This window comes from Hydra viridissima, unplaced genomic scaffold (assembly GCF_058129835.1).
Source record: "Hydra viridissima isolate aposymbiotic clone 2 unplaced genomic scaffold, HvirCarnegie_v1 scaffold_17, whole genome shotgun sequence".
NCBI lineage: Eukaryota > Metazoa > Cnidaria > Hydrozoa > Anthoathecata > Hydridae > Hydra > Hydra viridissima.
Window position 1 is genome coordinate 1,248,530 of NW_028324316.1, and position 17,383 is coordinate 1,265,912.

At 30.1% G+C, this 17,383-nt stretch overlaps 3 protein-coding genes across 3 annotated transcripts; 2 read left to right on the forward strand and 1 right to left on the reverse strand.

Annotated features, from left to right (window-relative positions):
- The first annotated feature begins 10,565 nt into the window (after positions 1-10,565).
- Positions 10,566-15,448, forward strand: LOC149876967 (uncharacterized). Its single transcript, XM_090074822.1, has 2 exons — positions 10,566-11,890; positions 15,154-15,448. Exons 1-2 carry the CDS (start codon positions 10,584-10,586, stop codon positions 15,446-15,448), a joined length of 1,602 nt encoding a protein of 533 aa, XP_089930948.1. The 5' UTR covers positions 10,566-10,583.
- LOC149876968 (uncharacterized) lies at positions 12,599-13,414 on the reverse strand. The gene has a single exon (XM_090074632.1). It carries the CDS (start codon positions 13,396-13,398, stop codon positions 12,637-12,639), a length of 762 nt encoding a protein of 253 aa, XP_089930758.1. The 5' UTR covers positions 13,399-13,414; the 3' UTR covers positions 12,599-12,636.
- LOC149876969 (uncharacterized) lies at positions 13,634-14,449 on the forward strand. Its single transcript, XM_090074455.1, has one exon. It carries the CDS (start codon positions 13,650-13,652, stop codon positions 14,409-14,411), a length of 762 nt encoding a protein of 253 aa, XP_089930581.1. The 5' UTR covers positions 13,634-13,649; the 3' UTR covers positions 14,412-14,449.
- Positions 15,449-17,383: the final 1,935 nt, after the last annotated feature.

The window sequence follows — 17,383 nt, forward strand, 5'->3', positions numbered from 1 at the left end:
AAAAATTAAATTGAGATAAAACAAATTGTATATATGGCAAAATAATTTGTATTGGCTTTTAGTAAATGATTAAAAGCAGTGATTTTTTATAAAATTACCTATCTACCATTTTTAACAATAGACACCAACATGAAGATGAGCCAAATGTCTATTAACTCAAAAGATAACAAAAAAACATTACACCAACAACACACAACAATAGCACACACCATAAGTTAATATAATATGTATCTATAATATAACTTAAGTAAGATAACATACATATATAACAAAACATATAATAACAACATTACGCAAAATGTTATTAAAATACATTATTATGTAATTTTAGAATATCTTTAATAATAAAGGCTTGAAAACAGCTAGACCTAAAGCAATAACAGTTTGACACTAAACACTATCACATAACCCTCTGTTAAAAGTACATCACTTGGCTGGCAAAGTTGACAAACCTTGCTCTGCACATTAACCAAGTCACAGCACTTTGAAAACGCAGAAAGAACATAATATAAACATATGTACCAACTATAAACACAATCAATGTGTTTAAATATGTATATAAGGTTAAATATATACCTTATATACATATTTAAACACATTTTTAAAACAATTATATAACACATATTAACACATACAAACAATATAAAAACACTTTACATTATTATAAAAACTAATTGATAAAACAACCATAAAGCACTTATTACCACATACACATACATATCAAAAAAGCATATATGCAAACAATAAACATGTGCAAACAAAAAATTTTAAAAATGACGCGAGAAAATTTAAAAAGATACAAAATATATATTTACAAACAATACTCTTTACCTTCTTTCTTTTTTTTTCATAAGAACTGTAATCCTCATAACAAAATTTAACCTTTACATACAATAACAAGTGAGATGCCATGTCGGCACAAAATTTCAATTTATTTTTCTAAATTTTTTAAAAAAGAACAAAAATAGTTAATAGCATCACAGAAATTTAAATGTAGTAATAACCATTTTATGGAAATAGCATAGTATAACTTTAAATAACATCCATACCTCTATTTTCCTTCTAAAAAATAAGATAACAAAAAGAAAACTGCAAAAAGAAAAACTAATACAAACAAAATATAAACGATATAAAAAATTAAAATCCTTTCTACTTTAAATCCTTTCTATTTTATCTAATAAAAAGTTTAAATCCTTTTACTTTATCTAACAAAAATGTATATATAACTATTTTATATACTTACTTCAATTATAAGATGATCTTAACGATTATTATTTATCTTCATATGATTCTTTATGTAATATATCTAAACTAATAATTACATTCCAAAAGGAAAAAAGTTTTAACTCGCTTCATGGATCTTTCTCCAATGGCCGCGTGCATTTTGAGAACGCGCTCCTTCAAAGCCTCGTAACTAATGACAAAACGACGTTAAGCATTGAACAATGAACATTAAACATTAAGCATTTCTGTAGGAATTATATTATAGATTAAACAAAAAAACTAGTTTGTATATAATATTTTGAACTAACTTAAAAGATTTGTAAAGTTTTTCAAAATAATAAAACTAAAAAATTTATTTTGCTTTCATTATTACAAATTATCAAAACAACATCCATATAAAAACTTGAATTCTATAAGTTAAAACTTACTAGTAATGCATTTGCGGAAGTACAACAAAACCAGTTTTATATGGAAGCAGTACACATTTAGTTGATATATTAGTTAATTCATAAACTTCATATAAACCATTGGGTTTCTCAACATAATAAATTGATAGGCGATCTGAAGAAATTGGATTGGTAAAAAATGATCTAACAACAGAAAATCCTTCAAACATAATTTAACCACTGGTTGATTTCTTTGGAGGATGATCTTGGAAATTGTTCCTAACTAATCCAATCTTACCTTTTATAATAAAACAGTTATCGCCAACCGTTATTGATATAAAATATTTTGACATTTGATATTGTTTGTATTGAACACAGCTTGCATAAGAATAAGTAAAGGCCCATTCATGTGAGGCTTTGAAAATTTGCACACTTCAGATATCAACAAGTTGTTGCTATCTTGACTTTGAATTTCAAAAATTCGTTTCACTATTTGAACACAAGGTGCATGAGGACTGCGAACGAGCTTTTTTAACCTTCCTTAATAACTCTCATACTTAAATGATGAACAACTATCTAACACACCAAATTGTCTGGCATCATCTGCTAAATGTATGAGAGAATATACATTGTAAACGATTTGATCTTCACCATAAATATTGGAAAAAATTTTAACAAAATACTGCAATAACTGGCCTGCATAATCAGTGTAATACTGAATCAGTGATGAGCTTAAAAGAATTCGAATTGATATAGATAAATATAAAAAATGTTTGTACATAGTTTTTGGCAAAACTGTTTTCAAAATAACAGGACCTGCACACAGAAGAAATTGTCTAAGTTCAGTTGCTTTCCACTGTTTAAACTCAGATAAAGCACGAGGTTTACGAGAAAAATCCCTTGATATGTATGGCTGAACCATAATCAACTTGTCAGATATTTCAGAAACTTTAGTTTGCGATAACTTACAGGTGAATGGTCCATGCATCCACAAATTTATAAGTCGCCTTACAAAACCTAAACAAACTAAATGTATGTAGTCTAATGGAAAACCAGTAATCATCCCAAAACTCAACTCTTTCAATGGTGAAATACCAACATGATGGGGAGGATCACTCCATTGAAAAAAACTAGAGTCAGTTCCGTGTGAAGCAAACAAATCTGGCAATATGATTTTATGATAATACTCTCCATGTTGTGTGCAACGTTCACAACAATTATAATTGTTTTGACTTTTAATGCATTTTACAAATGCTCGAGCATGAGTATCACATATTACAGCACCCAATTTTATTTTATAACTGTATGAAGTTTCTGAGTTAACAAATTATGCAGATTCAAGTTCCTTGATTTCTAAAACAAAATCTTTTAAATATTCTTCAATGGAGGTAGGTTTTTATTGCAACAAAAAAGTGCAATGGGAAAAACTAATGTATTTAGCTCAACAACACATCCTAAAATAGGCCAGAGAGCAGTCTTTGAATTGTTAAATAAAGGAATACCATCAATGCTTACATGTAGTGTTAGTTGACTTATATTAGCCAACTTTTGAGGTTCTTTAGTCAATATTGACAACCAGTACTTTAATCCAAAATAAAAATACTCTCCCCCTGTTACTTTACTAGTTTCAATCTTTCTTTTTGAATGTAAAAGTGTCCTTGCATCTTTAGGAACATCTAAACCATTTTTTTGCAAAATACTAAGAAGTCTTAATACAGCACTTTGAGAAACATTGTAATTTGTAGCCCATTTAGCAAGGTCATCTTGAATACTAGTAATTTCATTTACTTCCTTGTTAGAAATTTTACAAGTATAATTTTCATTCTCTTCATCGGAATCAACGTAACGATATACCCATTCACAAGATTCATCAAACTCCAGACCAGCAAAGCTATAATCCTCTTTCATAGATTCATAATTAACATTTATAAATGTTTCATTAAAACATGTCAAACCAGCAGTCGATGCTTCAACAACAGCAGTTAAACTTTCATCACTTAAAGGATAAAATTTATCAGAACTGGCCTGACAATAATCAATATTACTTGCTAAATTTTTTTCTTCGTTTATATTAAGTGATGCTGATGGTGTAAAGTCGTTACTTGATAACTGAATACTGCTATATTCTCCATAATTTTTTGCGACATCAGTTTTTACATCATCAATAATCTTAGAAACTCGAGTGGCAATTTTTCTGTATTTACTTCTAAGGGAAGTCATCTCTTAACTTTGATTAGCAATGCCTTGCGAAGAACACCTTAATTGCTTTGTAGAATGTTTTTATAAATTCTGCGCATGCACAACATAAGTTTTTATTATAATAAATCGGTTTCACCAATTGGGACTCTGGTCGAACCTTTTGTGAAAACCTGTCTGCATCCCAACCCTGTTTCCCAGATAAAAACCACACGGGTCCCGATTGGTTGTGCTTTTATATTTTTGAATAAAAACTTTGAATGCGTAAGTCGATTTTCATAACAAACTAAGCGTATTGCGTGTTTCTGACGATGGTAAAGAGTGCACAATTTACTTTTGCTTGTACTTCCCCTAGCAATATTTGCATAGGTAATATAACTATGTATAAATGAGTAATAGAGTTGGATTAAAATGGTTTTGTTTAAATAATTTCTTGACTTATAGAGTACTCCTATATTTTTAGAAACCTTTGTACAAATGTAGTCAATATGTGGTTTCCATGTAACATTCATCAAGATAAATGCTAAGAAAACCAGTAAAAGTTTCCTTTTTTATTTCTTGTTCATCAATAAGAATTTTTGACATGGTTGTTGGTAAAAAACGTTTTTAAGATATAGGGTGAAATAGAATGAATTTTTTTTATCAAGGTTTAAGGTAAATTTGTTACATTTAAACCACTCAGATACGCATTTAAGTTCTTTGTTCATATTGGAAAACAGCTCATTAATATTACTGTTTGATAAGAACAAATTTGTATCATCAGCATACATAATACTCCGAAGATTAACTGCTTTGCTTAAATCATAAATATAAGTTAAAAAGATAAGAGGACCTAGAATAGAGACTTGTGGAAGACCACAGGTTATTTCAGTATAGTCACTTTGAAGGCCATCATAGGTAAGAAATTGCTTTCTATTTGAAAAGTAACTATGAAACCATTTAAGCATTTTGTTTTTGATTCCATAGTATTCGAGCTTTTTAAGCAATATTTTATGGTCTACGGTATAAAAAGCCTTCGAAAGATCAATAAAGACTCCTAAGGTATATTGTTTTTTTCGAAAGATTCTGAGATTTCCCAAACAAATTGAATAATTGCGTGCTCAGTTGAAATACTTTTTTTAATGCCAAACTGTTTGGAATAAAGTATATTATTTTGGTCAAAATATTTAAATATTCAATTATATATTTTTCTTTCCAATAATTTTGAAAAAGGTAAAAGAACCCAAATCGGGCGATAGTTGTTAATATATGTTTTATCGCCTTGTTTGTAAATTGGTATGACTTTCGCAATTTTCAATTGATCAGGGAAATTTCCTTGTTTTAAAGATGCATTAAACACTTCATAAAGAATATCTTTCAGACTTTCATAACATTTTGCAACTATGTTACCTCTTACTTCATCAGCACCAATAGCTTTATTTCTTTTTAAAGATTTAAAGGCTATATCGAGCTCGTCGTGGGATAATTCAGAAGAATACTCATTGTTATAATGAGATTTATTAATGGGACACAAGTAGTCTTCAAACGAATTTTCGGTCATAGGAATTTTTTAAGAGAGATTGGTTCCAATTTCAGTAAAAAAATTATTAAATGTGTTTGCAATTTTGCTCGGTTCACATATATTTACATCTTCAAATTGTATAGTTTGTAGTAAAGAACTTAAGTGATTTTTTGATTTTCCTGTTATCTCTTATAATTTGTCAGGTGCGCATTGAGTTGTTTTTAAACTTATTAATCAGATTAGTATATTAATTTCTTTTTAGAATTTTACGAATTTTTTCAAATAAATTTTTATAATTTTTACATATTTTTTCATTTGCAGAAGAGTTAGTTTTTAAATATTTAATATACAACTTCAACTTTATTTTCGAAGAGTTTTTTAAGCCTTTTGTAATCCAAGGACTATTGAAGGTTTTATGACTTATAATTTTTTTACATACTGGAAAGTTCGCGTCATATACTGAGGAGAATATTTCAAAGAATTTATTATAAATAGTACTTGCATCTTCATTAAAGTTGATGTGCCCCCAATCAAGTAATGATAGTTGATGTTTAAAATCATTTATTTTTTTGTCGTTGTAAATTCGTTTTTTTACAGTTCTATTTTGTTTAATTTTATTTGATAATGTTGTGTCAAGGGTTAGGAAAATAGAGAGGTGCTCCAATATATCAGTTTTTACGATGCCTTTTTGAATGGAGTTGTTAAAGATGCCTGTAGTAAAGATTTTATCAATGAGAGTAGTAGAATTTTTTGTTACTCTAGTTGGATGATTGATTAAGGGAATTGCGCCTGCTAAAAAAATTTTATCATAGAAACTTCTCACTTTTTTGTCTTTGTTATAAATAATGCTGTCCATATTAAAATCCCAAATTATAAAGTTTTTTTTTCTTTCGTTGTTACCAGCGTGAACTATATTAATTTGCAAATAAAAGCTAAAATTTTCGCACGCGCCGTCAGGTGGCCTGTAGCAGCTGCTTTTAAGTATGTTTAAGTTTATGTTTTTTCCTTTGTTAATAATTAATTCAATTGTTGCGATCTCTTTATCTTCGTCAGAAACGCTCAAATTGCTTCTAACTTTAGACGCAATGTTTTCTTTAACTTATATAAGAACACCTCCACCGCGTTTATTTGTTTGTCTTTCTAATGAGACTAATTCAAAATTTTTAGATGAAAATTAAAATTATTTTCAAGTTCGATAAAAGGGCACCAAGTTTCCGTAACACATATAATATTAAAAATGTTTTCAGTTTCTTCTAGAAAATGTGGAAAGTTTTCATTATTTTTGCTTAAACTCCTTATATTTATGCAGAGGATTCTTATTCTTTGACTGTTTGTATCATTTACATTTTCAAAAGAAAATCTTTAATGGTGCTAGGGTAATCCCAAGTAACAACGTATACATGGCCCGACAACGGCCCGGTTCTGACTGCGGAACAGGGCCGGGCCTGGTTTGCCAGACCTGGCGATGTGCCGCCATGCACATTGGCTTAATTATGGCCTAGAGCTTGCTAGCCGTGGCAGGCTCTAGCGTTTCAGCGGGCCACCACTAGCAAATGCTAAAAGGTCCTATGCAAGCCCATAGATTCACCAGAGCCGAATTGGTGACGGACCACAATTAGTAAATCGCTATTATTACAAAGTTCCTCTTAATCAGTTTTTTATATTGCATGTACATATCACTTAAATCTGAAAACAAAGTTTTAGATTATTAATTTATTTTATTTAAATTATTAAATCCTGCCATTTAAATGTCCCTTATTAATGGAATAGAGAAAATACCATTAAGTTAGATCACTCTTTTCGATTTTTAAATTTAAAACAAAATGAATATAAATTGCTTCATCAGAATAAAACCAAATTCAACAAACAAATTCTTTTCATAAATCTTATAAAGAAGAATTCTTTAACAAAAACAAACTATTTTTGACTTAATTATTATATTATATATATAAAGTAAATTGTGAATAATATATATGATACAAAATATGACATTATAATATATAATAAAAATCATTATATAAAAATATCAAAAATATGTGATTTATATACATTTAAAATTTTTCAGAAGTTTTTTATAAGGGGCTACCTATTTTACAACATTTTTTATTATCATTGATAAATTATTTGTGTCATCATCAAAATCCCTTTAAGAAACATTTAGAACTAAAATGTAAAATCAATCTGTGTTTATAATTTATGCCAGGTTGCAATTATAGCAACCATACTAACAGCAATTGGTATTTAACAATGTTTACTGCTATTTATCTCAGCAGACTTACTTATGGCTCTTTGTTTTCTGCCAACGTTATGATCAGTAGCTCCTGCCAAATAGTGAACAACGGCTTTTTGGATGTCACTTTCGGATGTATCGTTTGTTGGACCATTTTTTCTTAATGTTCCTGTGAATATACATTATCTGTTGTAGTTAAATACAACACATTACTTGTTACTAAACATAATATCAAGAATAAAAAATACATCATGTATGTCATCAAAAAATGTATGATACAAATAAGTTTATATCTTTAAATGTTGATAATTGTCCCTTAAAGTTTAACAACAATTCCTTCTATTTTAAGAAATAAATGCATGTAAGAAGACCTTAAATTTTTTCATAAGGTATTATATAATAAATTTTGTGTAAAGAAATATTTGAATCATCTACTATACTTTTTTATTAATTCGCGAACGTTTTAGAACATTTTTCAAAATGAATTTTTAAAGCACTAAAAAATTGTATTTATGGAATATTAATAGGAGAAAAGTTGAAGATAAATACTTTTCCCACCTTAATATTCAATTAGATTTCCTTTTTTTTTGATCACTGCCTCAAGCCTCAGGCGGAAGGACTGGCAGGTGCTTATTATACAGTCCCTTGACATTGATTTCCTAGCATGGGTAATTGATGACTTTAGTGACTTGACACTTGAGTGGGTATTTTTGCAAGCCTTACTCTCAATACGCTCCACATACTGTAGTCATCGGGAATCAGGTCAGGGCTGGATGGTGGCCAAAAGTGTTTGGGCCAGAAATTAGCCATGTTGTCCTGAAGATATTTTTGAGTTTTTCTGGACCCATGACAGGGTGCATTGTCCTGTTAAAGATGTAATTGTTTTCTGGGAATGTCTTCTTCAACAATGGCACCTCTTGGCGTTTTAGTAAGCTAATATACACATCAGAGGTAACTTTTTCTTTCTCTTTGATGTGGATTGATGGACATTTCTGTCCATTAGGAGCGATGATTCCTAGCATCATGATGGGCTGAGGGTGCTTAGTGTGATACACAGGTGGTGCTTTGTCACTCTTCTGCACAATGAATCTGTCATTACACCTATCTATCACATAGTCAACACTAAAAAGTTTTTTATCTGAGAAAACATTAAGGTGGTTCCTACATTATCAAAAGTGGAAATTTTTTCAGAAATTGATTTTTTGGTAAATTAGATATTCTAATGAAAGTACTCTTCAAAGTGGATTATAGAGTCAGCATAAATTCGCATGCTGACTGTATTTGGGGGTGTTTTTCAAGATTAGGACCACTCATACATAAATAAGCTCTGGTGACAAAGACCACTCATACATATATAAGCTCTGGTGACAAAACATTTGTCATAAACAGAGTTGTTATCTGTCCAATATATCTAATTCGACGATCTAATTGTCTACAACATAATAAAAATAGAAAATAACTCTTTGTCAGAATATTTAATTCCGTTCCAGGATAGGTCGAATAATTTATGGTCGAAGCGAACCTTATTAAAAATTTAATTTTTCACCAGCGCGGCGTTTCAGGTTAAAATAGAGTAACCATAGGACAACCGACAATTTCATGCAGCGGTTAGAATGCAATTTTTAGCCGTAAGAAAATCTCTGGCCAAAATTTATCTTTTAATTTAACCGAACCGTCAGAATCGCTTTTTGAAGAGTAGTGATCTTAACCGAAAATTTATTTCAAACAAAACAAATATCAATGATAGGGCAAAGTGACCTAATAATGGCCGGGTCTTATTAAGAGCCAAATTTGGGTTAGCATTTGTTACATTTATTTATTTGGCGGGACATTTACCTGGTTGATGAATATTATTTCGTGTTTCTTTGATATATCTATGTTTTATTTGAGCTTTTGTAAATGTTTATATTAGTCTTGATTTTTTAGAAATCTTATTTTTGTCAAGGTTAGTAGAAGTAAATATTTTATACCGGCGGTAGTCATTTTTGTTTTTTTCAAGCAACTTTGAGACGCATTTAACGAAGTTTTCCTTCGGGTACGGCTTTATGATATATTTTGATCTGTTTTGTTAGTTTATTATGTTTATGTAAACTATTTTATTTGTCAACACACGAAAGGAAGAAGCATAAATGTAGCCCAAACTCAAAGATCTTAAATAGTCTCAATAATAGCCACTCGTTTGAACCAAATAAGAGCCGTGGCTCTTATATGGTACTAACGTGGCTATTATTAGGATCTTAGTGTAATTTATTGCTGTATAAACACTATAAAGTAAAATTGATTTCCATTTTATTTCAAATGCATCAGCTATTTATATAAACATAACATATAGGCAAGTACTGATGTAGCATTAATTTAGTATATAGCTAGTAAATATATAAAATAGTAACTTATCTATACAATACATGTATATATATATATATATATATATATATATATATATATATATATATATATATATATATATATATATATATATATATATATATATATAATATCATTTTTAAGTCTTATACTATATTTTAAAGCTTGTATATTATTTCTTTAAGTTGATTTTAATCATGGAAAGCACAAAAAGGAACAAAAAAATAAAAAATAAAACTGCCTCTAGTTTTAACTCAAAGTTTACCCAGAAAGTGACAAAGATTAAGAGATTTCAGTGGTCTAGTGTTGATATGAAAAATGCAATTGCAGCTGTTGAAAATAGTTTAACAACGAGAAGCTGCATTACAATTCAGTGTTCCCCGGTCAACTCTAGGTAAATATTTTAGAGGAGATTCAGTTCTTGGTGTTAGACCTGGACCTAGTCCAATATTATCTAGCATTTTAAAGAACAAGTCAGTTGAATATGCAGCAACAAGGGCTACACTTGGATTCGGATTTAGAAATAGACAATTTAAAAAATATGCTTCTGATTTAGCCATGAAACACAATTTAAAGTTTAAACATTCAACTCCTTCAGAAAAACGGTGGCGCTCATTCAATAAGCGACATAAAAATAAGCGACATAAAGCCTGAAGGTGCTTCATTAGTTCGCCATCAATGCATGTCTGTTCCAAAAGTAGCAAAATATTTCTATTCACTGCATGAAGTTTTGCAGGAAACTCATGCACTTTTAAAGCCATCTTTGATTTGGAATATGGATGAGTCTGGGTTACAGATGGACTTTAAACCTCCAAAAATAGTTGCAAAAAGAGGTACAAAACACCTTCAATCTCATACAACAGGAAAACGTGAAACCATAACCATTATTGCTGCTATAAATGCTGCAGGTGGTTTAGCGCCTCCACATTTAGTAGTGAAAGGTAAAACAGTTAGGTCTCTTCAATCTTTCAATACTACAGATGCACCTTCAGGCTCAAATTGGAGTTTTAGTGAAACAGGTTGGACAAAGCAAGGGATTGCTTATCTTTGGTTCACCAATACTTTCTTGCCTAACATAGGCAGAGATAGGCCACAAGTTCTCATAGTTGATGGTCACGATTCTCATAACTCAGTTGAATTATTGTCTGTTGCAATTGAAAATAATATTCATATTGTGGAAATGCCAGCACATTGTTCACATTGGCTCCAGCCTCCAGATCGAACAGTATTTGGTCCTCTTAAAACATATTACAATCAAATCTGTCATGAATTAATAAATGAATATCCTGGAGTTACTGTTGACAAGCCAAATTTTTGTGGTCTTTTTAAGAAAGCCTGGGACCAAGCCCTCACAGCTGATAACATTATTTCAGGGTTTCAATCATGTGGCATATATCCATACAATCCATCTGCTATTCCAAGCACAGCTTACTTGCCTAATTCTGTCTATTCCATACAACAACTGCTTGATGAAAATGATCTGCTTGAATCAAGTTTGCAACCCATCAAAACTGAAACTAGAATAACAACATCAGAAAATTTGATAGAAGAGGGAGTTGATTTTGAAATAGAATCAAGCACAAATAAATCTGAAAATACGTCTGAATATAAAAAAACATATAACACTGATTTGGTAAACCTTTACAATAATACTGCTTCTTTGGCTTGGGATACTTATTTAACAAATGAGCAGTTTACAACTTTCAACTTCTGTATCCAGAATAGTTATGACATTCCAGATCCTTTGTATAAAGTATATAAAGAATTCAAACTGAAAAAGAGTTCATGCATAAAGGATGTTTTTGACATAGATATTCCAGTGTCAAATGAAAACACAGATTTTCCTATTCCAGTTCTACATGAAACCATTGTTCAGTCAAATTCTATGCCAAATGAAATCACAGGCCAGCCTTGTTATTTGACCAATGAAACCCCCTCTCACTATAATCAGATACCAAATGAAGCTATTGTTCAGCCTATTCTGACACCAATTCACGGGTACCCTGAAGGTGACTTAAGACCTTATATCATATCCCATAAATTATTTTTTTTGATTTTGAAAGTAGTCCAATTGTACATTTCAAAACTGTCAACATTTAAATCCTTTTATGGTAGCTTTTCGAGAAAACTTAGTTACAATACTTGTTTAATCTAGAGAATATTACCCCTCTGACTCATACTAAGACCCCTGAGAGTGGATCAAATGGCCATATAAAATTTGTTTGGTTATTTGTGCTATTGTATTGACACTTTATGGATCGGATTTAGAAATAATTTCTGATAACAACTTGGGTTTTCTAGTTTGAATTTAGACTAACTTATAATGTTTTAAAAGTTTGTTTTTGTTATTGAAGAGGATAAGATAAATTTACAGGAATAGAGTGGTTTTATAGAATGATCTTGGAACTTGGGATAAAAAATTCTAAGTAAAATAGTTTTTTTTCTAAAAAAGAAATATTTACTAAAGCATAAATACTACATTTAACTAAAGTTATAAAGTATATATATACATACATACACACTTTGTTTATATGTATCCCTTTAACTATAAATGCCTTGTGTTGTACACGCAGACAGCTCTTCGCAAGACTTCATTGTAATTAGCGTTGTGTTGTCCTACCTTTCGTATTTCGCTAAATTGTTTGAAGCCTTGATGAACTGATTCCAATGATTGCTCAGTCCAATATCCTAAACCTTTGGAAATATTGAAGATTAATACTTTTATATGTAAAAACCTAAAATGTTTTAAATATACACTTACCAAACTTTCCTCCTTTCATTATAATAAACTCTTCAACATGATGCTCCACAATATGAACTTTAGGTGTAATGTTTGTACCAATATCTCTAAAACTTTTTGAAAATCTTTTAATATATTCAGAGTAGTTTGGATTTAATGTTTTCCCAAAACACCCATGAACAACATTGCTAAAGTCTCTCAAAGCTTTCATATGCTTTCCACCAACAATATTGTGCTCATTCAAATAGATTTGAAAACGATCAAGTTTTCTTAGAAACTTGTTGGATCCATTTCCCTCTAACCTGTGTTTACCTTGATAAGGTACTCTGGCAAGATTAATTGTAGATAAATAACTATTTACAAAATGAAATCCTTCATTAGTGCTCTCAAACAAGTTTTTTTCAATTAATTTGAGAAGTTTGTCTACTATGCCTAGCAAAATATATAAGCCTGGTATATTGACAATTGATAAGATCTTCATTGTTACATTTCCAGTCAATAAAGGAGGATTAACTACGTTACTAAAATATTTAGCTTTTGCAATGTTTCCTCCAGCAGCCATCCATTTGTTATACCACTCGCACAAAGAAGTTAGAGAATATGACTCAGCTCTCAGCATACTAGGTGATTCTGTTTCACAAAATGGACAAGGATGCTTTGAAGCTGCTGACTGCTTTCCAACCATCAGCAGAAGAACCTTTAGATCTTCTGAAATAGAGTAATCCAGAGAGTTAAGTTTTAATTTATCCAACAACATTTTTATGTTTGCATAATTTTCATCAATAGAGGGTAATACAGACAAAACTAAAGATTTATTTACACTAGTAAACTTAAATTGAATACAAAGTAATTTTAAAAAAAAATAAAAAATAAATAATTTTTATATTTTCAAATTAATTACTTACTTTAAATGAATTACTTTGTATTCAATTTAAGTTTACTAGTGTAAATAAATCTTTAGTTTTGTCTGTATTACCCTCTATTGATGAAAATTATGCAAACATAAAAATGTTGTTGGATAAATTAAAACTTAACTCTCTGGATTACTCTATTTCAGAAGATCTAAAGGTTCTTCTGCTGATGGTTGGAAAGCAGTCAGCAGCTTCAAAGCATCCTTGTCCATTTTGTGAAACAGAATCACCTAGTATGCTGAGAGCTGAGTCATATTCTCTAACTTCTTTGTGCGAGTGGTATAACAAATGGATGGCTGCTGGAGGAAACATTGCAAAAGCTAAATATTTTAGTAACGTAGTTAATCCTCCTTTATTGACTGGAAATGTAACAATGAAGATCTTATCAATTGTCAATATACCAGGCTTATATATTTTGCTAGGCATAGTAGACAAACTTCTCAAATTAATTGAAAAAAACTTGTTTGAGAGCACTAATGAAGGATTTCATTTTGTAAATAGTTATTTATCTACAATTAATCTTGCCAGAGTACCTTATCAAGGTAAACACAGGTTAGAGGGAAATGGATCCAACAAGTTTCTAAGAAAACTTGATCGTTTTCAAATCTATTTGAATGAGCACAATATTGTTGGTGGAAAGCATATGAAAGCTTTGAGAGACTTTAGCAATGTTGTTCATGGGTGTTTTGGGAAAACATTAAATCCAAACTACTCTGAATATATTAAAAGATTTTCAAAAAGTTTTAGAGATATTGGTACAAACATTACACCTAAAGTTCATATTGTGGAGCATCATGTTGAAGAGTTTATTATAATGAAAGGAGGAAAGTTTGGTAAGTGTATATTTAAAACATTTTAGGTTTTTACATATAAAAGTATTAATCTTCAATATTTCCAAAGGTTTAGGATATTGGACTGAGCAATCATTGGAATCAGTTCATCAAGGCTTCAAACAATTTAGCGAAATACGAAAGGTAGGACAACACAACGCTAATTACAATGAAGTCTTGCGAAGAGCTGTCTGCGTGTACAACACAAGGCATTTATAGTTAAAGGGATACATATAAACAAAGTGTGTATGTATGTATATATATACTTTATAACTTTAGTTAAATGTAGTATTTATGCTTTAGTAAATATTTCTTTTTTAGAAAAAAAACTATTTTACTTAGAATTTTTTATCCCAAGTTCCAAGATCATTCTATAAAACCACTCTATTCCTGTAAATTTATCTTATCCTCTTCAATAACAAAAACAAACTTTTAAAACATTATAAGTTAGTCTAAATTCAAACTAGAAAACCCAAGTTGTTATCAGAAATTATTTCTAAATCCGATCCATAAAGTGTCAATACAATAGCACAAATAACCAAACAAATTTTATATGGCCATTTGATCCACTCTCAGGGGTCTTAGTATGAGTCAGAGGGGTAATATTCTCTAGATTAAACAAGTATTGTAACTAAGTTTTCTCGAAAAGCTACCATAAAAGGATTTAAATGTTGACAGTTTTGAAATGTACAATTGGACTACTTTCAAAATCAAAAAAAATAATTTATGGGATATGATATAAGGTCTTAAGTCACCTTCAGGGTACCCGTGAATTCAGTCTTGTACAAAGGATTATGCTAATGATAGTGACAATGATATTTTGCCTTATCCAAAGTTATATACTATCAAGTCAAAAGAAAATCGAAGAAAGGTTCAAAAATATTTTGTATTAACTTCACAAGAAGCTATGCAATCTAAATTGAGTAATGAGGAAAAGAAAAAAAATAAAGTCAAAGCAACTGAAGAAAAAAGCTTAAAAAAGAAAAAAGAAAAAGAACAACAGAAGAAAGAGACACAAAAATTATCTAAAAAAGCTAATTTAGTTCAAGAGATTAATAGCAATTAAAAAATTTCTCAACTGATTTTTTTATTTCCTATTTGATACACTAGCCAGATTCGAATAAGAAATAAACAATCTGTTAAAGTACTACTATAAACCAAGAAAAAAATATTTTTTAGCAAAACAGAGTATACTTTGCTATACTCTTTTTACTAAAAAAATTTTTTCTTAGTATCTAGTAGTTCCTAGTTCATTATTAGGCTATAATCGTCTGATAAAATGATACTTTTTGATATATAAGCCTTCTTAGATATGTCAGTTATAGGTTATGTAAGTGGCTCATAATAGGTACCATTTCTAAATTTGCTGGCTACTACTTGGTCTACCCGGCCATTAATTGGTACGAAATTGAAATCTCTGTTTAAATACATTTTTCTCTGAATGAAGCATATTTTAGTACAAACTACGACTTTTTTTAGGTAAAGCCGTTTGTCACAAATATAAGAGTGAAAAAATAAAAGCTCCGTTAGATTAAGGCATTCTTCACGGCTATCAATAAGAAATTTATGGCCAATAATTGGGCACTTTGCCCTAATGTTTGGTTGTTAAAATTTTTTTTTCTCTTACACGTTTTTTAAAGAGAAAATATCCTTTTTCAGATTGTATATGATACAACTCAAACAAATTAACTGGCAATTAAATGCCTTAGAATCAAATATTTATGTCTGCTCTCCTCAATCAAACCACAAGGCATTATAGGTTGCTGAACTTTGGAAAATTGGCATTTTTTTTTTATCCAATGGTATTTTATGGCCTTTTACCTTTATTTTGGCATTTTGACACAGAAAAATTTAAGTTCTGGAAAAAGTATTTATTTTGGAAAAAATGTTGAAATTAATTTTTGCCCCTCAAGAATTTTTAAGGATAATAAAAAACACCTTTAGACTTCCGATCCGAAGATTAACTAGTTGATTTCATTGATGAAATTTGTTCAAAATAAAGTGACGGAATCATTTTGAAACAGCCCCGATATGAAAAAGGGCATTATTATGGCATTTTACATTCACGCTTTTGGCATTTCACATGTAAAAAATGTTGGCAACACTGAATTTAATTGTCAATTAAAACGACTAAAATATGACGACTTGGAATGCTCGCTTCCACGTTTGAGACATTAAAACGATTTTCCTAGCCGCATTAAAAAACTCTTGATGCTGGAGCCTTTTGATCCAAATGCTATTCAATTGTAGCATTTTATATCACGGCCGTTTTAATCATAATTCTATTCTCAAAATTAACTTTGACTTTTTGTGCTAGAACTCTGTCAAATACTTTGCTAACTCAAAAGCTAAAAGAATTTTATTACGTTATAAAAATTTTTTTTTTTATGTTTCGACTCTAAAAAGGTTTTCAGAACTCGATTCTTGCACTGGGGCGCCATAAAAAATTGACTAATAGAAAATGTGAAATGTTCAGCTTTTTAAACAAATTTCATTTTATCAATTAAATCTAGATTATTTTTTACCACCATAATAGAGTCTAAGAAATGATTTGAAATGCGAGTACGAAGATGGCTATAAACCAAAGCGAATCCAGAGAAATCACGTTCAACTTTTACGCTGGAGAACGCTGCACCATAAACTACTTGCGAGATTTCATAGAGCCGATTCCATTTCGTTTTCTGGTTTTTCTTCCAGTACGCAAGAATGCTGAATTCAACGTCTAATGACACTCGTGGTTCATTAAGAGTCCATTTTAAAATTAATTGACGAATATCTTGATCTGATTCTAAAGCTGCATTAGCAATACCTTGTCTGGTTCCTCCTCCAGTATATTCAATGAAACGGCGTAATTTTTTAGCATCAATTTCTTTTGAGTTCATCGGGATCATCTCTTCAGAATTATTTGAGGAATATGATGCATTTAATTGCATGGATTCTTCTGTTGATAAAGAACTTGATTGTTCTCGTTGAGTACAAAGTTTTTGATGGATTTTGATTA